Raw genomic sequence first — 26,618 nt, forward strand, 5'->3', positions numbered from 1 at the left:
TCCATCCATCCATCCATTATCCAACCTGCTATATCCTAACTACAAGGTCACGGGGGTCTGCTGGAGCCAATCCCAGCCAACACAGGGCGCAAGGCAGGAAACAAACCCTGGGCAGGGCACCATCCCACCGCAGGGTGCACGCACGCACACACACACACACACACGCCCCAAGCACACACTAGGGACAATTTAGAATCACCAATGCACCTAACCTGCATGTCTTTGGACTGTGGGAGGAAACCGGAGCACCCAGAGGAAACCCACGCAGACATGGGGAGAACATGCAAACTCCACGCAGGGAGGACCCAGTAAGCGAACCCACGTCTCCTAACTACAAGGCAGCAGCGCTACCCACTGCACCACCGTGCTGCCCTTTTCCAATGTCAATACTGACAAATGCAGCAAAACATTCAAGTCAAAGAATACCTGACCCCATTAATATCTATACAGCAATTTAGTTAAGTAAAGGAGACATGATGGAAACCATATCCTGTGGGAATGACATGGTTTCACATATAGTCACTTATTCTTTCATTCCAGCTTGATAACTAGCAAAATAAAACACAGATATAACTCTTAAAATAACAAACACAAAAATGGGTACAAATGTAATTTAGACTAAAGTGAATTGTGATATTTTGTTTAGCACTGCTGCCTCACACTTCTGAAAGATACGGTTCAAACCCCATTACGCTTCCTTTGTCTCTGTTGATTCTTCTCCAACTTTCCAAGAACCTGGTTAATTGGGGACTCTGACCTGACTGGGTTTGAGTGTATACGATATTGTGAGTGACGGTGTCCTACAGTGCACAGAGATCATGACTAAGGGTGGTATCTGCCATGAACCCAATTATATTACTGCCTCCTGACACCAGGTTGAGATTAAAGGGGCTCAGCCCACTAGATATTATGCAAAGCAATTACAGTAATCCCTCGCTATATTGCGCTTCAACTTTCGTGGCTTCACTCTATCGCGGATTTTATATGTAAGCATATTTAAATATATATCGCAGATTTTTTGCTGGTTTGCGGATTTCTGCGGACAATGGGTCTTTTAATTTCTGGTACATGCTTCCTCAGTTGGTTTGCCCAGTCGATTTCCTACAAGGGACGCTATTGGCAGATGGCTGAGAAGCTACCCAACCAGAGCGCATATTATGTATTAAATAAAACTCCTCAAATATATTGTGAGCACGGGGGTGTTCACACACCTAGAGGATACGGCCACTCCTCAAAAAACGCTGAAAGATTACCTTCACATTGCTCTCTTCCTTGCTGGGCCTACATATGGCTGCTTTGTCAAGCGATATGCTTCCCACACTGTACTTCGCATACTTAAAAGATCAAACAGCACGTATTGATTTTTGATTGTTTGCTTCTCTCTCTCTCTCTCTCTCTTGCTCTGACATTCTCTGCTCCTGACGGAGGGGATGTGAGCAGGGGGGCTGTTCGCACCCCTAGACAATACGGATGCTCGTCTAAAAATGCTGAAAGATTACCTTCACGTTGCTCCCTTCTGTGCAGCTGCTTTGTCAAGCGACATGCTTCCCGCATGGTGCTTCGCATAATTAAAAGCTCGAAGGGCACGTATTGATTTTTGATTGTTTGTTTTTCTCTGTCTCTCTCTCTCTGACATTCTCTGCTCCTGACGGAGGGGGTGTGAGCAGAGGGGCTGTTCGCACACTGGCCTAGAGGATACGGACGCTCCTCTAAAAAATGCTGAAAGACTACCTTCACATTGCTGCCTTCCTTGCAGCTGCTTTGTCCGGCGGTGCTTCGCATACTTAAAAGCCAAATAGCCCTATTGATTTTTGATTGTTTGCTTCTCTCTCTCTCTCTCTCTGACATTCTCTGCTCCTGACGCGCACTCCTTTGAAGAAGAATATATGTTTGCATTCTTTTAATTGGGAGACGGAACTGTCATCTCTGTCTTGTCATGGAGCACAGTTTAAACTTTTGAAAAAGAGACAAATGTTTGTTTGCAGTGTTTGAATAAAGTTCCTGTGTCTCTACAACCTCCTGTGTTTCTGTCCAAATCTGTGACCCAAGCATGACAATATAAAAATAACCATATAAACATATGGTTTCTACTTCGCAGATTTTCACCTTTCGCGGGGGGTTCTGGAACACAACCCCCGCGATCGAGGAGGGATTACTGTAATAAGCTTCCTTTAGTCACTAAAATGTATTACTTAAAGGTTTAAAACAACCTTCAACTTTGTCTCCTTTAGCATTTCTTCCAATTTTCCATTATACAGTATGCTCAATGTAATTTTATATTTAGAAAAGTACTACTTTTTGTAGTATGTAAATTTGACTTTGTGGTAGGTGTAGCAACATTGTTTCCAGCTGATGGGACTAGCTGTACAGTATTAGCCCTGAAGTTTTCAAGGTTTACTTTTGGGTAGGTGTGAGAGCAGGTGAAACCTTGACTTTCCAGTTTAACAAATGGCTTAAAAGCAACATCCTCTTATTATCTGTATTTTTTTTAATTGTACATTTGCACTTCTGGTTGAAGGTTTATCATGTCAAGACTATCAACACAAAGTACACAACGTTCAGTACCATTTGCTCCCTTAAATATATCAACAGTAATTTGAAAGAGAAAAAAAAAAGAAAGCAGATCAATATCTAGCACAAGACATTATGCTGATGAAAATGGGGCTGAGCGGCATTTTGATCTTCACCTACCATTAATGGAGGTTGCTAAATTTGGAAAAAGACAACAAGGACGCCTTGTGTGTGTTCCTTCCACTTTGAAAAACAACCCTGTGTTATGATTCCCCTGTTTTAAAGAAGTAGCGAGTCCTGATACAGAAAGAACAGATTTACAGAAAATATTTTTTTTAGTTGTTTGCCAGCTTTGTGTTGTCTTGCTATATGGTGATTAACACTGCTACTGAACAGCATTTTATTCTTGTGTTTGAGTCATGCAGTATGTGTAATCTGCAAGTCCTTTCCATGTTTTTTTTTTTAAATCTCAAAGCAGTATAATTCTAAACTTCAAATTAGGCAGTTTACAGCTGACACTTTTTTTTCGTGGGCAGTCATAGCTGCAAGGCTCTCAGTTTACTCATTTAAATTTATACGATTGCATTTCATCAAATGATGCCAGGTGTCACAATATCTGATGTCAATCAAGACAGAGCAGGCAAAAGCATCTCATTGTTTTTTTTTTTGTGACATTAATAGTACATTAACTTGCACTGTATGTTTTGTTAGCAATTAGTAAAAGAAGGACTAATATTATTTAGGTTAGGTAATGTTAGCAAAGGCTGCATACAAAGGAAAATTTTAGTATGGCCTGAACAGAATTTTCTTGGCAAAAATGCCACTAAGAATGTTTAAAAACATAATAATTAATTGCATCTATATAGCGCTTTTGTAAGCTATTCAAAGTGCTATACATAGACAGGAGGGAACCATTTCAACTAGTCGGATGCTACGAAGGAACAACTTTTTGTGCCGTTATGCTCACCACACATTAGCTATTAGGTGGTGAAGGGGTCCAGAATGACCAGGCCATGGGGGGCAATTTAGCCAGGATATCAGAAAACACCCCACTCTTTCCGATAGATGCCCAAGGATCTTTTATGACCACAGAGAATCAGGACGAAGGATGAACCTCGAAGGAACAAGCCATTCCGACAGTACAGTGTCCTGTTCACTGCACAAATCACAACGTAAGCACACCCTGATGGCCTCAGCAACACCTCTTCCAGCAGTAACCCAAGCACTTCCTAGATGGTCTCCCATCCAAGTGTTGGGCAGGCTCAAATATGCTTAGCTTTAGGTGGATTACTTGGTCTGGAGTGGTTAAATACAAAGAAATCAGAAATCAGACTGCAAAAGGTGTTTGCTGTCAAAACAGGTCATAAGAGAAATTTTTGGAAAATAAAAAATAGGCCAGACCACACATACTGCACCCAGAGGAACCAAGCAAAGTTGGTTTGAGGTTAGCTAGGATTTATACACACAACTTTTCTTAAGCTTATCCTGTGAGGTGCTGTTTGATGTAAAGAATGTGTTGTTTAATGTGGGTGGAAACATATTTGTTAAGTGCAAAATTTCATCTGGTGGGATGGAGAGCAAGTTTAATTCATTATGGGGGAGATCAGCTAGTATGGTTTCTAAGACAACTATGCGTTGGGGAATGGGGGGAGGTTATAATGTCTGCCTAAAAACAGGAAGCTTATCAGTCAAGTGTTCAAGAACATATGTCATCTGTTGGTAAAAAAACACATTTTAAACTCTGTGTGAATTATGCAGGCTGTATATTAGTAGCAGGCGGTATGGCATAAAATCCATGTCACGGAATAATTTAAAATTTAATTCTGAAGGTTTCAATAGATACCAGTAACACATATTTTTATATACTTTAACATTTTTTAACAAATATATAACTGATTAACGTAATTAACAGACGCATGTATTATTAAGGATGTCATAATACTACAATTTTTGTATTTGACACAAATACAAGTGAAATTTTATGATGCTCCGTACCTTTTGATACTACAGCAAAAACAGACATTAAATTCAATAGTTTTTGATTAAAGGACTACCATTAATGAATGTGCCATTTTCAATAATACAATTTATCATTTCTTTCCTTAAATGGCACCCAAACAGAAATGAAACATGAAGTGAGTGAGCCAACAGAAGTCTAAGTCAGGGCCTCAAACTCCAACCAATTTCACTCCAACCAGTTGCTTAATTGGGCTCGGATTCTTGTCATTAATTAAACCCGTTCTTTAATTCCATGGCTTGTTACTACTCTCACTGTGCAGTAGCAGACATTTCTGAAATTGATGATTTTCTCTTTTCTAAAAGCACTGTTAAAATGTTTTGGGGACCTGAGCAGATCAACATTCCTGAGACCTTCTTCTTCCTTTATTTTCAGATATTATATGATGGACACAGTTTGCTGGTCATGTTTTGGCTCATTTTGTATCTCATTACTGTTTGGCAGTTAATTAAGGAAAAAGAAACAATTAAGGGGTCTGAGTCTTCAAGAGCAAGTCAATTAAAATTAATTCAAGGGACCCCTGTACTAATGTATCTGTCAAGTAGTTATCCAGCTATCATTTAAAGAAACAAGTATTGAAATGAGTAAGTATCAATAAACAGTGCAAAGATGGGATTTCAGTATGTGGCAGAGATGGGAATCCCCACAGTGTAACAACAAATGAGAGGTTTTTAGCATAGGGTTTATAAAGAATGACTAATTTTACTAATGAACATCAGTTTGGCTTTAAAAGCCAAAATATATGACACAAGTACATCCATCCATCCATCCATTTTCCAACCCGCTGAATCCGAACACAGGGTCACGGGGGTCTGCTGGAGCCAATCCCAGCCAACACAGGGCACAAGGCAGGAACTAATCCCGGGCAGGGTGCCAACCCACCGCAGGACACACACAAACACACCCACACACCAAGCACACACTAGGGCCAATTTAGAATCGCCAATCCACCTAACCTGCATGTCTTTGGACTGTGGGAGGAAACCGGAGCACCCGGAGGAAACCCACGCAGACACGGGGAGAACATGCAAACTCCACGCAGGGAGGACCCGGGAAGCGAACCCAGGTCCCCAGGTCTCCCAACTGCGAGGCAGCAGCGCTACCCACTGCGCCACCGTGCCGCCCGACACAAGTACAGTGTTTGCAGATTCAAATTTAGCAATGAAGTATGCTATTTTGCTTGTCCTACTAATGGCGTGTTTTGACGATTACGTGTCTCTGTTAACACAGTACATGTATTAATAGGGTGACGTGCCCTGTCCTTCAAACCACTGAAACACTTAATAAATATTATTTTGGTATTAACAAGTGGAGCAACTCATGTCATCACTGGTGTACGCAAGCCAAATGGCCACTTCATTTGAATATTGTCATTAGTGCTGCCAGTCCTCCCACATCCCTATAGGCACTATTATGGATGTGTATAAGGACCCTCAAAGCCCCCCCACCCAAACCCTGAACAGGAGACACCAGTTAGGAAATGGACAGATTTAGACGGATGGATATCTGTAGAAGTGCTCATTACAATCGGAGAATGAGTACAGAGGCTTTATTAATTTATCGGGACTGTGTAGGACACTATTTAAAAGCAATTAATCTTGTTATCTTTTCATTTCCTTTTTCAAAAGGTGTAACACAACAATTACACCTCATTTGATTGGTAACATTGTTTTGCTCTCAAAGCATGCACAGATCTGTTTCTGAAATAATTGTATACTGGGATAAAAGTGGCAATAATGTGAACTTGTGTGTGTTTTGCGTTTTTTTTTTTGTTTTTTTTTAACAAGTGTGATTCCTGGACTTGTACATTGAAATTCTCCTGTGTGAACACAAAGCATTTCCAGACATGACCTCTGCTGTTTTTCTTTTGACACGTGTTGATGTGTTGCTGTAGCATAACCACTGTGAGCCAATTTTTAAATATAGTTTTTACTCACATTCTTATTATGTATTAGTGTGCCTTCTGGAATATTTCTACTTGCAATCACACAAGAGTACTGTACCGACTTTCTTGTTACTACCAATGCAGTAAAAAAAAGCTGGTACTGTTACATTTTCGGAACTTTGGTATTGAATTAGTACTGAAATATCTGTTCTTGTGGCAATTCTACCTCTTATCCACCATAACAATTATTATTGCTGTGATACTCAAACAGATTCAATTGTAGGTATTCTGCTCTCTTGAACCGACAACAGTGCCGCTTTTGGTTTTGTTACTGCATTCACATGCTCGTGCCATTGCTGCCATGCAAACACAGCACAAGACATGGCTTCTCACTGTCCTCCTTTCCTGTTTGCAACAAGCCACTCTGCAACCTGGGTAATAGTTTTAAAGAGGAAGCCTCACTTATTACACTGAGTTCAAATATACGTCCTTACACTAAGACATCATCTTTAAGACACATACACTGACACAAAATCAGATTTCCTTTTGCATTCATGTTTAGTGTTTTAGGTTTAAATGCATCTGAAGGTTTTCCACTAATTTTTAGCACATCAGTAAAATAGTTTTCTCAAGATCCATTCCATGAGAAAACTTTCAACTAGAGTACAATATCAATTAGTATGTCACCCATTACTAGTGTACATCAGGCAACATTTTCACCTGCACAAAATGAACATTACAGAGGACAGTGACTTTTTGTGGAAATTTTATTATGGTATATGCATTATTACCATTTAAAAAGTAAAAACATTTTCTGTAGAAGTAATAATTATACTGAACAAACGTGTGTTGATTTGGAAAGGTGTAATGGCCAAGGCTATATCTGTAGTGATACTTTTAAAGATACTTTAATTATACCGTACTTTTTTTTTTTTTTTTTTTTTGATAACAGAAGTGGGAGTTATACTGGTTTTAATTATCAATTTAAGATATGGAATGGAGGCTCACTTGCTGTATGTGGAATATAGAAGGCCTTTTTTTATGTATTTCCAAAAAAATAAATCCTCTCTAACTCTACCTAAGCAACATTGTGAAGTAAAAGATATGCACAGTCCGCAGTATGGGCACAAAAATGATATGACAATTGAACATATAAAAGTCAGGTGCTCTCATCTGAAATAGATCACTCCAGAAATAGGGTCACATATAGAAAGCTGGTAATATGTAATCCGTTTGCAATGTTCTTCATAACAGGAAATACAGCCTTCATCATGTATTAAAAAAAAAACAGGTTTGAGGAACAGGATTTTAATTTAGTCAATTAATTTGAAAAATTCTTACAAGTAGAAGAATACACTCCACAAAAAAACTCTACCAGAACATTAGCAGATTCACCTTTCCTCAAATAGTTTTGGGGGGAGACAGGGACTCAGTAAGTATATCTGCATTGAGGCAAAGAAACATTTAGATATATTGAATACTGTATGTTGTATGAGTTAGGTTTGACTGAAACAAATATTATATATTTTTTTCCCCCCATAGTAGCTGTGGATTTCATTAAGTGACACAGTAGTGAAAAGTCAAGCTAAATGACACCTTTTATTGGCTAACTAAAAAGATTACAATATGCAAGCTTTCAAGGCAACTCAGGCCCCTTCTTTAGTCTTGCCTGAAGAAGGGGCCGGAGTTGCCTCAAAAGCTTGCATACTGTAATCTTTTTAGTTAGCCTTTGTGTCAAAGGAAATTATGCTGTCTCTTAACTACCTAAAGGTTACAATGAAAGGGAGAGGTTACAGTAACTATGATAACTTGTTCATCAAGATTCCGAAATTACTTTTTGTATTGCTATGAAGGAAAAGAGCACAGGGTAAAATCAATCTTTTTTAATGTGCTAGACGGTGTTCAGCTGGATGTCAGCCCACTTGCTTTTTAAACACAAAATGTCCTGCTACAAAAAGAAGCAAGTAAAAAGAGATCAGAAGGAGAATTGTAACCTAAAACATAACAAAAGTCAAAAGCACAACATCAAGAAAACCAGGCACCAAAACCAAAATGCACACTTCAAATAACAGTCACTATAATTTTTAAACCGGAAATTGGTACAAAATACAAACAAAAAAATACAATTATTTCAGGTGACAATAAGCATTGTTGAACCGATGATGTCACACAGTGACTTCACATATAACTTCTGGGACACACACCCCATCACTCACCCAAACACACATAACACTATGGCAACGGGATTACAAATTGGTTGTGCCCTTGAGAAACCAAAATGCCATTGCAGCTAACCAAAAACATAATCACAATACTTAACATATGTCTAGAGGCAGTAACTTAAATAATCATATAGGGAGATTCCCTGATGCCCAAAACCTTCCATAAACATCCAATAACCTAGAAACAGAATTAATAAAGTGCACAAAAGTTTATTTAAGTCTGACTCATAACACTTTTTGAGGAAGTTAGCCTTGAACTGCAAGTATTTATTTTATTTCATACCTTTAATTACTGGACAATATGTGATCTTTTTGTAACAGATGTTAATTAAAAACTTAAACAGCTAACTGTACGCATAGGGCCATTTTGAAGTCTTCCAAGTCCTTTATAAAACACAGATTGGTTTATATCCTAACATAGAAACATAGCCCAGTGCTTAGCACTGCTGCATTCTAGATTCAGATCCCATTCCTGATTATCCTCTATGTGAAACTTCAATGCTTTTTCCATGCCTGTGTGGTTTTCCTCTGGATACTGTAGTTTTCTTCACATGAACCCAAATGACAACTTGGACTTGGGTTGGTACATGTGTGCAACAGTCAGCCCGGCAGTTGACATCTGTGCTTTCCTGTATGATTCCTCCCTTAAGTCACTTTCTGAAACCCTGAATTAGATTCATTTGGCTTTAGAGTAGATTAGATTGATAGAGACAGATAGATCCCCCATGTAAATGTCTGAAACCTTTAGTCTGCTTGTAATGGAGGATATGAAGCCTGGATGCTACAATGAATGTTTGGTCCTTTAAATGAGAACTGGGTTTTAAGGATACAGGGACAGCTGGGGCTACCAGAGATCTCTGATGACCCTAGGATTTTCTAAGAATGTATTTTACCTTAGAAGGATTCCGGGAAAAACAATTGGGAAGTAATCCCAGGGTAGGATTTGAAATTTGCTATCTGGCAAAGGCAAATTTAGCCTAGGTTCACGAAGAGAGCCTGGATGAGGGCTCAGGTGGCAGACTTGCAGAAAGAGAAGGATGTGCAGAGAAGAATGTTATTGTAGTGTATGAGCAATTTGCTTGTGATTTTTAAAACTGTGGGTCAGCCACCCTACCCAGAAGTGAAAAGGAAATACATTTTTGATTAATCTGGAACTATAAAGCATTCTTAACTCTGGGTTCACCATTAGTACAATTTATAGTGAAATGTAGCTGGTTAGATCAAATTCACTTGAAGAAAGAGTGCATTTCACTATTTAATATGTGTGCTATGGTTAAGTTATGACAATTATACCTAACTGAATTACTACAAAATAACTTTCTAGAGATCAAGGGAAAAAAAAAAAGACACTTTTTCAATTGTATCTATACCCAAAAATGTCTATCGTCACTTTAATAAACAAATGTTTTACATATATTTTTATACTCTACATGAAATAGATAAAAATAAAATACTATATAACTGCACTAAAGAGCCATTGGATTTGTTGAGACAGTTCTAAACAACTAGACTCAAAGTGTGTAAAAACGAAAATGAATTTAAGTTTTCATTAACATTGCAAACTACTTCTAGCAGTGATGATCACTGAACTGTAGAATACAAACATTTCTCCTCTTTCTGCTTTTATAGGTGCAACATTCGTTGACAAATGCTTGATTTTAGTTTTTCATTCTTTTACAAGATGTATTTGAGAAAGAGCAGCACATCTTTTAGACACACATGCGGTTACACACATACACACAATTGGCGATGGATATATATCGTGGCGAGAGGCTGGGGGTGGTACCAAGCCGGGACACCCAGAAGGCCCGGAAGAGGGACTACGCCTCCTCCGGACCACGAGAGGGTAGCCGCCCTGGATGGTATGGGGACAACGGGAACAGAGCTTGGAAGCTCAACCCTATAGGGGCACGTGGTCATCACCAGGGGGCACCCCGATGCCTGTGGAGCCCTGGCCCTCAGTACATCCGCCACACCCGGAAGTGCTGGGGGGAAGAAGACCAGGGACACCCAGAGTGCTTCCGGCTGCACAGCCGGCATTTCCGCCACACCAGGGAGTGCCACTGGAAGATTATCGGGAGGCAACCACAGCATGTCCGGGTGAGCTTAAAAGGGGCCACCTCACTCCATTCGATGGCTGAAGTCGGGTGGAAGTGGAACGGAGCTTGGAGGAGACGAGTGGAGGCAGCCAGAAGATGCATTTGGAGAAGCCAGGACTTTGGGGTGATTGGTGCTGCGGCACTGGGTTGTGTGTGGCATAATTGTAAATAATAGTCGTAAATAAACGTTTGTGGTGATTCAAAAGATGTCTACCTGTCTGTGTCTGAGCTGTTCCCCACAATATAGATCTACAAAAACAGAATTTTTATTCTGAAAATAAAGAATTCTATTCATTCTCAATCTGTTTGCTTGACCCATTATAAATAAATAAATGTCCAATTAAATTACTTATTACTGTCTAGACCATATATATATTATAAAAAATGCTTAGTAAAATTTTCAATTCTACAAATCTTAAATACCAGAAACAAAGATTTAAACTTCTATTATTTAATGATTTATTTTGAATATAAACCAACCAATTCTTTTCTACACTCACTTTTAAATTTTCAGAAAAATTGAAGCTGTGTTGTATTAGTAAAGAAACCGTGTTGTGTATCTTAAGGATTAACAAAGTCAAATAGTACTCATAGTAATGGGATGATCAGAGTGGGAGGAATTGTATGATGTATTTTTTAAACAGGCCTAGCATACTTCTCTGCTTCAGTCTGCATGTATATCTTTGCCAATACACACACGAACAACACTTCAGAGTCACAATATGGTGAGTCTGCCAAAAATAAATTGAAATGCAACTGTCAGCAAAAGAAATATCTTAAAAAGAAGAATGTTAAACTACTTTGGTTTACAGAAAATAAAATCTCACCTTTGGATATTTAAGATATTATGCACAATAACATTAAAATCTATACACCCATTTTATGAACTTACTTTTGTACTATAGTCCTGGGGAACCACAGTCTATCCTAACAGCACAGTGTGCAATGCAGGAATAAGCAATGGAAAAGAATGCCAAATCATCACAGAAGACATTCATTTATACTGTGTCAGTTTAGAAGCACTGATTAACACACAGGGGAGAAAAATCAGACCAACCTACACTGACATGTAAAAAATGTGAAAACTCATACAGTGAATATGCTGCAGATTGAATCAAGATACTCATATCTATGTGGAAAGTATGCTAATGCTAACCACTATGCCAGCACAATGCCCTCCACCATGTACCGGAACCTGTAATAAATAACAACATGTTCTGATAACGCAGACTTCAGGAAAAGTTTAGTGATGCCCACCTTTAGTTTTAGTTACAACAACTGGGTATAATAAAAATCAGTGGACATTTATTTACCTACCTCAAGCAATCATTCCAAGCAATATGAATAGAGTCTCCACATTTACTACCATTCTATGGACCACTCTGTAAATGTTTTTTCCATTTAACAGGATAAGGGTGCAGGTTCCTTTAGTATAATGCAGCTCCCATCTTGACAGTGCTATAGTATAAAATTGCTCATTAATGAACTTTATCCTTTGAAACTGTGATGTAACAATGATGTTTTGGGAATACATCAACCTAATTATTAATGACCAAAACATAAAAAACAGTGAACTATTAAATTATTTAATTTAAAATGTGGAGTATTAACATAACATTCTCACTCCCACTTAACACACTTTAGGATTGAGGGAGGCTAGAGTCTATCCTGGCAAAATTGGGTACAAAGCAGGAACCAGCCTTGGATGAGGCACAAATCCATTACAGGATCCACTCACGCACATACTAATCCTGTGTTGGGGCAATTTACTGAATTAATCTGAGAATGCACAGTAAATTCAGCTCAATTCGTGGAGTTAATTCTAAGGATACAGAATTGGAATTGAATTGAAAGCCATTAAGTTCCACCTTCAAAGAGACTGCCTTGACTTGCTAAACATTTTAAAATAAAACATTACAAACTGCACCCAGATCTAAAGATACAGAATGGGAATTGAATTAATATGACAAGAACCAATTGAAATCCACATAATTCCATGAGATTCCACTCTAAAGAGATTGTTGGACTTGCTAAACATTATACTAGAAATCCAACATTATGAATCAAGTAGAAGTGTACCCTAGTGCTACTGAATCAAATAAAAAAAGTTGAACAAGTTAAAAACATTCAATCTTAATTTATGTATTACGATTTCATACAATGCTGTATTAATTCTCAAATCACTTTGATTTGTTTATAAAGAAAACGTGAATGTTTTGTTGTCTTTCTTCAAATCGGAATAATTATTTTCTTGGAAAATTCTATTGTTTGGAGTTTAATTAAAATAACAGTATCCAGAATTTCATACAATCATACTGAATTAAATCATGGTTCATCACCTTTATACATAATTTTTTAAAAGATGGACAACCATATCTATGTTGAACATGTAAGAATGGCGATTTAGTGTGTGGTAGTTTGGTAGAAATGATTGACATTTTAATTGCTTTATGCATATTGGGCTATTTTCAAAATCTGATTTATGTGTGAACTCTGCCCCATTCCTTAACCATACTGACCAATACTTGGCACACGATGCCCTGGAACATGTGGTTGCCAAAGGCAATGGAATCAAGGCTGCAAATGCAATCAGATGAAGCCGCTAGCTGAAGGACAATTAGGTAATTTATTCAGAGACACCCCTCATAAGCTTTGCCAGAACTTCAAGAACACATTCATTTCACCATTGAAAATATGGAGTGAAGCGGCTTGGCTGCCACCCAGGACACAAGATTTCAAACTTGACTGGTGCAGGAGTGGAGTAAGACACCATATTGAAGAGATACTGACAGACAAGGTCATATCTCCCTCTTTTTCCCCCAACCCACTACCAAAATCATCTACTATTAAGGATCCTCTGGACTATTGTGGAAAAGAATAGCATCCTTTGCAATTATGGAATTCTGAGTCCCATCCACAACCAGGCAGTTACCAGCATCAAAGAAGGATCCAAGATACAGTCATATGAAAATGTTTGGGAACCCCTCTTAATTCTTTGGATTTTTGTTTATCATTGGCTGACCTTTCAAAGTAGCAACTTCCTTTTAATATATGACATGCCTTATGGAAACAGTAGTATTTCAGCAGTGACATCAAGTTTATTGGATTAACAGAAAATATGCAATATGCATCATAACAAAATTAGACAGGTGCATAAATTTGGGCACCCCAACAGAGATATTACATCAATACTTAGTTGAGCCTCCTTTTGCAAATATAACAGCCTCTAGACACCACCTATAGCCTTTGATCAGTGTCTGGATTCTGGATGGAGGTATTTTTGACCATTCTTCCACACAAAATCTCTCCAGTTCAGTTAAATTTGATGGCTGCCGAGCATGGACAGCCTGCTTCAAATCATCTCATAGATTTTCGATGATATTCAAGTCAAGGGACTGTGACGGCCATTCCAGAACATCATACTTCTCCCTCTGCATGAATGCCTTTGTACATTTTGAACTGAGTTTTGGGTCATTGTCTTGTTGGAATATCCAACCCCTGCTTAACTTCAACTTTGTGACTGATGCCTGAATATTATCCTGAAGAATTTGTTGATATTGGGTTGAATTCATCTGACCCTCAACTTTAACAAGGGCCCCAGTCCCTGAACTAGCCACACAGCCCCACAGCATGATGGAACCTCCACCAAATTTGACAGTAGGTAGCAGGTGTTTGTCTTGGAATGTGGTGTTCTTCTTCCGCCATGCAAAGCACTTTTTGTTATGACCAAATAACTCAATTTTGTCTCATCAGTCCAAAGCACTTTGTTCCAAAATGAATTTGGCTCCTCTAAATCACCATTTGCATACAACAAGTGACTCTGTTTGAGGCGTGAGTGCAGAAAGGGCTTCTATCTCATCACCCTGCCATACAGATGTTCTTTGTGCAAAATGTGCTGAATTGTAGAATGATGTACAGATACACCATCTGTAGCAAGATGTTCTTGCAGGTCTTTGGAGGTGATCTGTGGGTTGTCTATAACCATTCTCACAATCCTGCGCATATGCCGCTCTTGTATTTTTCTTGGCCTGCCACACCTGGGTTTAACAGCAATTGTGCCTGTGGCCTTCCATTTCCTGATTACATTCCTTACAGTTGAAACTGACAGTTTAAACCTCTGAGATAGCTTTTTGTAGCCTTCAACTAAAACATGATACTGAACAATCTTTGTTTTCAGATCTTTTGAGAGTTGCTTTGAGGATCCCATGCTGTCACTCTTCAGAGAAGAGTTAAAGGGAAGCACAACTTGAAACTGACCACCTTAAATACCTTTTCTCATGATTGGACACACCTGTCTATAAAGTTCAAGGCTTAATGAGCTAATCCAACCAATTTGGTGTTGCAAGTAATCGGTATTGAGCAGTTACATTCATTCAAATCAGCCAAATTTTTGCACAGCCAGTTTTTCACATTTGATTTAATCTCATACAAATAAATACTGCTTCACTAAAAATCTTTGTTCGGAAAACACCCCAGTACTTAGATGTTCCTGGGAAATGAGACATACCACTGTTATCTTTTTTGTTGAAAGTAGAGTAAATTATTATGCAGGCTGAGAGGGGTTCCCAAACTTTTTCATATGACTGTATCTATGCATATCCTGCTATATTGAAGGATCTGATAATCTCTATCCACTACTGGAAAGAAAACCAGATTCCCTTACTTCACACAAATGCGCCCCAATACCTAGCCATGCCTGGGGAACACATTTTTACTGTGATAGATTACATTTGTCAGGTCTGTCTTAGATGAGAGATTTGAAGATGTAATGATTATCTGATATATATGTGAAATATATCAATCAAAAACAAATTTGTCAATAAATTAATCATTACTGTGTTTTAAGGTTTGAGGAACTACATATTTCAATATTACAAGTAAGGCTAATTATTGTTCCATCAGTTTTTGTGGTAGCTTGTATTGCTGTCAAACTATTTTTTTTCATATACTCAAGTAATTCTTTACAGGTAGAAGCAATTTACCTTGACATAGATTTCTACCAGTGTCTTGTTCCTACCACTATACCACTCACTCCTTGTTTGACTGTTAACTTCAACTTCATCAACTGTTCTTCATCTATCAAACACCACATGAAAGGTTCATCTAACATTTCATAATACTCAGTATTAGTAATACACATGCACTGAGGAAATTATTTGGAACAGAAGTACACCTTCTTAACCATGCAATTATTTAACTGGCCAATCATGTGGCAGCTGTGCAATGCAAAAAAATGTTATAGATAATAATAAAAATAATATAATAATAATAATAAAATAATTCATTACATTTATATAGCACTTTTCTCAGTACTCAAAACGCTATCCACACAGGGAGGAACCGGGAAGCGAACCCACAATCTTCCACAGTTTCCTTACTGCAGTCAGGACCTTCAGTTAATGTTCACATCAATCACCAGAATAGGGACTTTCTATAACTGCTGATCTCTTGGAATTTACATGCACAACAGTCCCTAGAGTTTATTCAGAATGGTGCAAAAAAAAAAAAAAACAGATCCAGCGAGAGGCCTAGATGATAAGAAAGGCCAGAGGAGAATGGCAAGATTAATCTGATCTTACAGAGAGGCTAAAGTAACTCAGATAACCACTCTGTACAACTGTGATGAGCACAAAAGCATATCAGAATGCACAACACATCAAACCTTGTAGCAGAAGGGCTACAACAGCAGAAGACCATGTTGGGTTCCACTCTTGTCCGCCAAAAACAGAAAACCGAGGCTGCAGTTGGCACAGGCTCAACAAAACTAGACAGATGAAAACTGGAAAAACATAGCCTGGTCTGATGAATTTCAATTTCTGCTGAGACACCGACAGTAGGATCAGAATTAGGAGCCAACAGCATGAATCCGTGCACCCAACCTGCCTTGTGTTAACTGTTCAGCCTAGTGTTGGGAATGTATTTTTGTCACACTTTGGGCCTGATAATCTCAATGAATCAATCATCATTGGAGTATTGTTGCAGACTTATCTTCATGGCCACAATTTACCCATCTTTTAAAGGCTACATCCAGCATGATAATGCACCATGTCACAAAGCAAAAGTGATGTCAAACTGGTTTAATGAACATGACAATAAATTCAGTGTTCTTCAGTGGCCTTACAAGTCAATGGATCTTAATTCAATAGAACACATTTGGGATGTGGTAGAACAGAATATTCACAGCATGAATGTGCAGTTGACATACCTGTAGAAACTGCAAGATGCAATCATGTCAGCATGAACAAGAATCTCAAAGGAATGTATCCATTTTCCAACATGTTATGAAATCCATGCCACAGAGAACTGAGGACGTTTTGAGAAAAACTGGGCCCCACTCAGTATTAATATAGTGGTCCTAATAATTTTCTCAAGGAGTTATCAACTACATCTAATCTCACACATATGGTAAGAACAAGCAAAAAAAACAGGCGATTATACAGAATTTTACTCTAATAAATTCACCTTCATGAAACTCAAATTGAATTACAATTCTGTTTACTTTATAAATTTTTTTAAATTTCAGCACCAATGTTGAATTTGAATAAATTAGTTCACTCTTGAATCGACTCCCAATATGGCCCACACAATGTCACTTTAAAATCACAAATTAACCTAACATGTATGACCCTTTAGTGATGTGGTAGAAAACCCATGCACACATGGGAAAAAAATACAAATTACAAACAATGAGTGTGTGATTCAAATCTGTGTGGTTCTGTGAGATACAGTAGCACTAACCGCAGCGCTGCATATGTTTTAATATACTGTACTTAAGTATATTAAGTATCACCTTAAATTTACTTCATGATACAGGACACTTTGGTATTCAAAATACACAAGATACTAATGTGCACAAAGTAGTGTTAGAACTACATAATGGATATTTAACATTTTTATGCTATGGATATTTATCATGATTAAAACAGTAGTGGGCAAAAACAATATTATTAACCTTAAAAGAACATTTTACTGTACCATTTGTATGAACAGCAGCATGGTTTATTTCTGTGGTTTTGTTTCATGAAGCCTACAAAACAGATGTTATTTCACATCTACTCTAGTGAGAGTTGAGGTGGGAGGGGGTCAGAAAAAAGCTGATGTTTACTTTTGGCACTGAAAATGCTGAAGTACTGGTACCATGCTGTTTTAAAATTTGATTTTTCTGGTACTTTTCCAAAATACCACACAACCTTAGACTCTGTATAGAATCACATGAATTCACCATTTGCCCAGCTGTTAATCTGAATCAAATTACTTTTGTTTTTAAATATATTACTGGATATTTGGTTTAGAATTTCTTCATGTGTTCACTTTTTATGCTAGACTACTCCCAGTACTTTAATATAATAAGGAACCAACAATCTTTTCCAGACATGTGCAACTGATGCTTTTGGCTTTAGCGACTCTGTGCCGACAAAGCACAAGCCCTGGAACCACACATTTAAAATCCTATGATAAAAATCCAGATTGATGTACCTCAATACATTCACATCAAGTTATATGCTAACAATGTCCAAAGCATAATTATACTGCTTTAATTTTGGTTACATTTTTCTCACCCAATACCACTACTCCTCATTTTTTAGTATGCTACAAACAGCGTTCTCTGAAAATGTTGTACTCATCTAGTGTTACCTGATTTCTAAAATGTTTTGTGGCACTGTGAAATACAGAGAAGGATAGGATAGGCTGTGCATTAGTACCACCACTCCTTACCCTTAACTCCAAAAAGTGCCCCAGGATTAAAATAAATGTGAATGTCTATGCAGCACACTGCATTGCTTAACCAATGACTGCATTCACTATGACACAACCGTCTGAGTCAGAGCTGGATACATACATTATACACAATTAAACAATTTTATTTTTTTTCTTATAGCAGAGAAACTATGTTCTAGGTAGTATATAGAAATTTACAAGACAATTGCCAGTTTAAAACTAAGAATTCTACCACAAAATTTTCAAGGGGATAATTATACTAGAGTTTTATAAAACAAGATTTTGAATAGTCAATTACTGTAAGTGTTATCAGAAATCTGAGCAAGTCTCAGCTTTTCCAGTAACACCGTGACTAGTATCTCACTGAATAATCAATGATCACCAAACTATGATTTTTTTTTTTTTTTTTTTTTTCAGAATTTACTGTCTTAATCTTCTTTGTTTATTTATCTGGTTTGTACAATGCTATATACTGTATATTCTGCCGTTCTTTATTTATTCTGTAAGTGCCTTGAGCATGGGAAAGGCGCTATATAAATAAAATGTATTATTATTATTATTATTATGAAAGCGTGTGCAGTGGCCAAAGGAACAGGGATTTGCAGCAGACTCATTGCACCACAAACCTACACAAGAAGAGCTCAAGCCCTATCAACAGCTGAAGGCAACGCAATGCCACTTTAATAAAGATATTAGCACCTGTATCACACATGTGTATAGTCTTCTCAGTGTGTAGTCCCAACAGAGAACTTTAGGGGCAAAGTACACAATATTATATCTGGGTAGCTTTGTGGTAGGCAGATACTAATGCAAATAGCATTTGAAAATCTTTATATCTGAGTGCATGTTGAGAAATTGCATTGGACACCAAACCCTCCATGAATGGAGAATTCCAAAACTGCAATTTATGCTGTTTCTCAGTATAGCAATGCACAACACAGTAGCCATTTGCAGTTAAGAATTCTATTATCTCTATTAACAAGCATTCTAATCTGAATTATCAGAGGGACTCACCAGGCTTTACAAAAAGACAGACTCAAAACCCAATTCTAACTTTGAGTCACCCTACTGAAAGCACATGTCTCCACTTTAGATAAAATTTGAAAATCTGTGAATTGTGCCTATTAAAATGCAGCTCTCAAGTTATATTATTCAATTCATATAAAGCACATTGAGGTGGTATTTGCCATCAGCTTACTTACATTGCCAACTATTCTTAGCTTACTATATGTATGCCTCAATTCACTTTAAGGGAACAGAGGTGGAGAGAACCAGCTGTTTCAGATTCCAGGGGATCAATATCAGTGAGGATCTTAGTTGGTCGCACCATAGGTGCGATCACAACATCAGCAAGACAGCAGCTGAGGCTGAGACTTTCTGCGGTGGCTTAGAAGTTTTATCATGGACTCCAGAATACTCACCAAATTTTACTGATGTACCATCAAGAGTTTTCTATCTGCAACTGAGCTGCGAGTCATCCATGAGCTCTACAGACAGCACTGCAGGAAGGGGACAAAGTGGATCCTCTCTGATCCCAGCCATAGATTCTTCACACTTCTGCCATCTGACAGGTGGTACAGGTGCATATACACCCTTACCAGCAGGTTCAGGGACACCTATTAGGCTTCTGAACTGCTGAATACTGATCACTTTGACAATAATAGTCTTTTAAAAAATGCTTATTTATTCCCTTCGTCTACAGAGATTTAATATTTTACTATGCACCAAGCTATTTTATTCTTACATTTACTATTTTCTAAACTTTTTTATAAATGTTAAGTGTTTTTACTGTGTAATTTGAGGGGGCCCCTGAATCTAGGAATTGCATTACTGGTAATGATGTTTCATTGTTATCTGTGTATGACAAAGTTGAAATGAAAAAAATTAAATGAAATCTTCAGATGTTTTTCTAGTAAGTAATAATATATAAGCAAGAACCTAATTAAAAGTGTATAGATAGATAGATAGATAGATAGATAGATAGATAGATAGATAGATAGATAGATAGATAGATATTTAAAGTACATGGTGTTATTATAGGCATGGTAGTTTTGTGTTTTGCTGTGTGTAAATCGTGTTTTCTTTCAAGAATATTGACTGGGCTTGTAAATATACAAGAATAAACTGAACTGAATTACAAATAGAGTTATATAGCGGTGATTCATACACTGTTCATGCTGTCAAAGACAAGAAAAAAAATGCTCTCTAATTAACTGAATTATCCAAAATCCACAACTGACAAAACTAGATGACTTCTGGAGGAACAAAACTCCAGGCGTAGCACTTTTTTACCCCCATTTGACATAGAGAAGTGTCATTGTTTCTACTTTCAATAGCCCCAAAAAGAGCACAGCACTGAAGGTTTTCCCACCATAGAGACATATAATAAGGCATAGGGACTGGCTACCTACTGCAACATATTCACCAATTCTTGCTGGTACAGAAAAAGATGTTTATGATTAATTAATTAATTAATTAATGAAAATTAAATAAACATCAAGACTGATTGGTCATTATGCCCAAGTCCAAGACAACAAAGTCAATAAATAAAAAAATGTATAAGTTTACTAGTAGCTCCAAATAAATCTGATACACTGCTGGATTTGCCATTCAGTTTAGATTGGATTCCTGCCTTGTTCTTTAGTATATAATGTGATTCACCACAACCCTGTGATGTGGAATGCAGATTTGATTCTCCTTGTCAATGAAGTTGATATTTCAATGCCACATATTTTTCATTATTTGTATTGTACTTACAGGTAAATGTCTACTTAGAAAGGTGTATGCTAGTTACTAGCAGTTCTTGAAAATCTAAATTAACTTGACAACTATGCCTTGATCTGATGAGGAGGTTTGGCATGGACTCCAGAATACTCGCACTTATTTTACCTATAGTTCCTCATGTCAAGTAAGAATATCTTCAAAGTAATCTAAACGTTGCTCCAGTCTGGTAAAAACTTGTGAAAAAAATTAATATTTCGTAAATAGAAGCAGTTAAGATTTAGATCACTTTAAATACAAAACTTTAGAATCTAAGACCCTAACGAGTTTTAAAAAACGCTAAATGAGATGTAGCGGTTATCAGTCAAACGATCGACCCTGGCTGACTGAACGACAGTCTCTCGACTATAAATATCTCCTTCTGTTCCAGCATTTACAGTGGAATTACAGAAAGCATATGAATATCTCAAATGTCAGCGGATATAGGAGTGGCACACTGGGTTTTAAAGATAGACCATGGACACCAAACAGGACGCTGTGATTTTCCGTTTCAATTTAATGGAAGAAAGCTCGGAAGCATTCACCGCGTGACCCATCTCTTCCTCCTCCTTGCCGTCCACCTCCACCCACTCGAGTAATTAGGCGACCGCCCTATTGGCTGCGTCCACACGGGGGAGACAAATTCGCATCATGATGATATAGGGGTCACCTTTACTAAGAGCAATAAATTCACTCTCAAAACAAATCAGTTAAAAAAATGTGGCACTGACAACTGATGACCCACCCAGTCGTGGAAAAAACATCGAACGTACTCTACGCATAGAAATACGTGGCAGGTGTCTGAACAGTGGTGCGGTGCATCTACTGGCGTCTGCTAGCTTAAGTCACACACCCAATCTGTTAAACATCGGCCTATTTATAGAACACAAATCCTTCGGTCCATTAGAGAGACAGTGTGGAATGCACTGTGCTGAATGCTTTAAAGGAACACTAGACAATGAATGCATGCACAGCGCGGTGAGGAAAGAGTGATCTACATGTAATTCACCACCTTCTGGATAAACATTTACAGACTTCGACCAGTTTGAACGCTGTTGAGATAAGCCGTGGAAATGACGACAAAATAAAACTTAATCTAAGCTGCGTACTCTGATAATAGCAAATAATAAACCCCAGGAAATATCTCTGCCTCTACCAGACCGGCTCTGAACACTTCATAAAAACGACCTGAAACAATCATCCAATATACTGGACTTTACTCGAATACAGAATAAGTCGAACATCGCACTGGGTATTTCATGGAGCGCAAACAAAGGGCACGTGACAGCGAAATCACTTTTTAGGGCGGAGATCACGTACAGAATCGTCTGTTCAAAGCTAGGTGCGTGATAACTACACTTTACACTATTAAAGAAAAATAAGAGGTGGATTACACTAAAAAGGATAACCAGTGGTACCCTTAGCTGAAAATTTCGCCTCGCTATTAACGAAGGATGGGAAGGCGAAAATAATAAAATAAAACCTTGAAACGTCACATTTTCAGGCCGCTCTGCAGGCTTACTGCATACATACACGAGATCACCAATTATCACTGGGTCCCACCTGTAATATGTCACAGGCATCACCAATCCCATCCAAGTGAAAAATGTATTTCCCCCATCAAAACTGTATTAACCATTATGTTTTGCATACGCTCAGAAAATAGGTTCATGTCGACAGTATCTTTGAGTATATCTTCTTATTATAAAATGGAAGCTTTCATGTCACAAACAGCAAGAAATCTTCCACATGCTGACATGAATTCATATCAAACGTATCAATTACTCCTCGGCCACTATGCATTTTACTATATAATAATCTCAAAATTGACTGCATCTTTATAATTAATATGAATATTGTGCGCAAACTCTCCTGAGCATCGGTCTGTTAATTTTAAGACGCATTATCTCGAATACATGTTCAAATCATTCTATACACACAACAACCAAAAAGAATTACAAAATATACACGATCATACATACTAAGAAAAATTCACCCATATAAACGTATCGTTTATATGATACACACTTAAAACATTTGATTTTATTACAAGATGCATATTTTGATTCAGTACATATATCTTTGCAGTCATGTATACGTATTATACTTTTAAATTGCTAACAGATACATGCGAATATTCATGTTATTTGAGAAATCAGACCTTATAGTGTTCATTTATATTATATACATAATAAAGTACACAAATCTCTCCGACTTCATAGAGCACACACTCTTTATACTTTGAAGTCGCATACGAACTTGTATATATTGACTCGTTTCTCAGAATTATACACTTTCCAAATGTCTCAAGATTCACACTTGCTTATTAATAAGTGATAGATGCTTCATCAGTTACAATGTTCCTTTCTGATATGACTTTTCCGCTGTGAACCTATGCACACTTTTCTATGTAAATAAACGTGTATACAAATATACACTTACACGGTAAATTTTTTCTAGCAACCTCGTCTTTCGAATACTATATAAAGCAATATTTCATGATGTATATACATAATATAAGCAGAGATAATCATATCTGAGCATCTCAAAATTATATGTTCTCCTCTGCATCCACAAGATGCTAATCGGCAATACCGATATTTTAGACAAAAAGGCATAACATTCTGAGTCTTTTATCCCTATCATCTCCCCAGTGCTTCACAGCCAAACACGAGAGAGCGATGCTCACAACAACCTTCGTCCATCTTTCGTCTGCCTGATATGGAAGGGGGTGTTCGGGGTGGGGTGTGCATTTCTCCTCAATCAGAACGTTTTTTTTTTCGTTTTCAGTATTAAATGAAATCTGATCAATCCATAAACGTGTGCTTTTAGTGAACATGTACGAACATTCAGTATTAAGATGGCGAATGATGATAGGTGTTAAATAAACGAAAACGCAGCGCAATTCACACACAGATTACCATTTGGTGCATGCAGAATTGATATATTGACGTTCAAACGATAAGACTTGTATAAAATGTGTGGAAACAAACAAATCGTCACAAGGCGATGCTCTTTATCTCCACCAGGAGATAATTCGATCTTCTCCTTCCTGCTATTATCCCTATATCCTATGATTTGACACCGGAGCTTAAACGCTCGGAACCGCCATAACACCCACCCCCTTTATTACCATTACCATAATTATTTTAGTAAATACCAATAAATAAATAATGCCCAGTTGCCAGCCGGTCCATTCGGCTGACAGCGCTGCCACTTACATGTCGGCGCCTTGCTGTGTGTCAATTGCCCGGTCGTTCGGTGTCTCGAATTCCGGTCAGCTCAGTGGTCTGTGCGAAGCTCCGCGCCTTGGCTGCTCTTATCCGTCTGCTGCCTCCCTGTCCCTGCTTGCTTGCTGGATAGCTCGCGCTCACACACACATACACGCGCGCGTGCACATGAACGGGTGCGAGCTCGCTCACTTGTTCGCTCTCACACTCTATGCCGGCCAAACAAAGATGGCTCACTGACGTCAACTGTCACCCGGGCTCCCCTACACATGACGGAGACTCAGCGATAATGGACAGCTGCGGCCACCATTCAGGAAGCAGTAGAAGTACGCACCTGGGCGGGATAAAGGGGCGCCATTGTGGAAGGCGATAATATGGCGACAGCGCCGGCGGCGTTTAGAATGTAAGACTTATGAACAGGTTCCAGAAGTTGAAATTATTTAGAGAAATATGCCAAAAAAATTATATATATATATATATATATATATATATATATATATATATATATATATATGAAAAGGAAACCGTCACATTTTGAAATTAACTTAATGACACCATAGATAGAATAGAATATCATCATTTACTGTGGCGTTTTAAAAACCTAATATAGGATTTTTTAAATGGACGCGGTATTATATATGTATTCATATATCAGGAGGTGGAATGATAAACGGAGACCAGTAAATAATAATTTAAAAAAACTCCCAAGTCCCTGCACATTAAAGGAGAAAAAGGCGATTGATTTATTGTCTGTTATATCAGTGGCCGGTTTTGCTGCGAATGACATCACAAACACGTTGATGGACTTAAATAGAAATCGACACATGCAGTCGCCATGGTATCAACAGCCTAAAATTATCTGCCCGGCTTGTTTTCAAAGCGTTTCTTCTAAACCGAAAGATATATTGGAATGAAAAATGTTGACGGTTATTTTAACGGTCTATGTATGGCAAAAAAAGACCAATCTTAGTAAAACTAAACGGTGTCAGCCAATACATGACGGCTGTGTGTGTATTGCTGCCTGGTCATTAAATAGCGTTAATGGTCTGTTCAGTAAGGAGCCATAATGGACTAAAAATCGAATCCAATACACGTATTTCAGCATTTCATTCATAATAAAGATTTAGCACATCGATGCATATTAGTACATGATCTATTAGGGGAAAAAGAACAAATGCGAACAGGTGCATGTTTAATGTGGAGGACATGTTTTTAAACAAGTGGGTCACCATATAACGTTTTACAAGTCAGCCTTTCAAATATATACACATCGCGAATTGCTCGGTTTTGGATCAAACTCTCATACGACTTTTCTGGCTTATTACTAGAAACTCTGACGAGTCTGTCTCGGTTTGAAATATATATATATATATATATATATATATATATATATATATATATATATATAATGCCTTGCAGTACACACGTCTTCAAAAACCATCCACAAATGTTTATGTTTTTGATAATACCTTTTTTTAGCAAGGTATAATTAAATTGATTTAACAATACTGCCCAGACATTACTTAGGTTAATTACTATTTTTTGAAATAACTAATTTATAATTGATTATGACTGCAAAGCCCCATTTTCAGAAGCCATTACTCCAGTGTTCAAATGGTAAACTCTGTTAGCTCATCCTTAATTAATTATGTTTAAATGGTAATTGGTTATTACAAGAAACCTTTGTATTTATGTCAGCACCACTGAAACCTATTGTTCTGTTCAACAAAGCAAACTGCCTTACCTTGCATTATTAAGTTCAATTCTGGGTTCAGAAATGGCCAAAAGGTACAGTATAACAGCTTTTCCAAGAAGCATGTCAGTGTATTATTATTTTTCAAATGAAAGTTATTCCACGTGACAAATTGCCAAGAAACTGAAGATTTAATACAAACATGTCATATACTGTCTTGAGATAAGAGGGCAAACTGGATCTAGCCAAGAAAGAAAAAAGAGTAGAAGGCCCAGTTGTACAGTTGCACAAGATGTTAAGTAAATCAGAGTCTGTAGTTTGAAAAACAGACACCTGACAGGTTCTCTGTTGGCTGCTTCCTTAAGTAGTACACACCAATTGCCAGCATCTGAAACAGTGAAACAGTGAAAAGGTGATTCCAACATGCTTGCCTTACAAAAGATCAATGGAATAGCATATTATGGTAAGCATCCTGGTGTCAT

At 37.7% G+C, this 26,618-nt stretch overlaps 1 protein-coding gene across 1 annotated transcript in view; it reads right to left on the reverse strand.

The window, feature by feature from the left end:
- vamp2 (vesicle-associated membrane protein 2) overlaps positions 1-24,685 on the reverse strand; it is a 74,762-nt gene extending 50,077 nt beyond the window's left edge. The window contains exon 1 of the mRNA XM_051925629.1: positions 24,435-24,685. Coding sequence (XP_051781589.1) covers positions 24,435-24,436 — 2 coding nt within the window. The 5' untranslated portion in view covers positions 24,437-24,685. The remainder of the gene's footprint in view (positions 1-24,434) is intronic.
- Positions 24,686-26,618: the final 1,933 nt, after the last annotated feature.

The sequence above is a fragment of the Erpetoichthys calabaricus genome, chromosome 3 (genome assembly GCF_900747795.2).
Source record: "Erpetoichthys calabaricus chromosome 3, fErpCal1.3, whole genome shotgun sequence".
Classification (NCBI taxonomy): domain Eukaryota; kingdom Metazoa; phylum Chordata; class Cladistia; order Polypteriformes; family Polypteridae; genus Erpetoichthys; species Erpetoichthys calabaricus.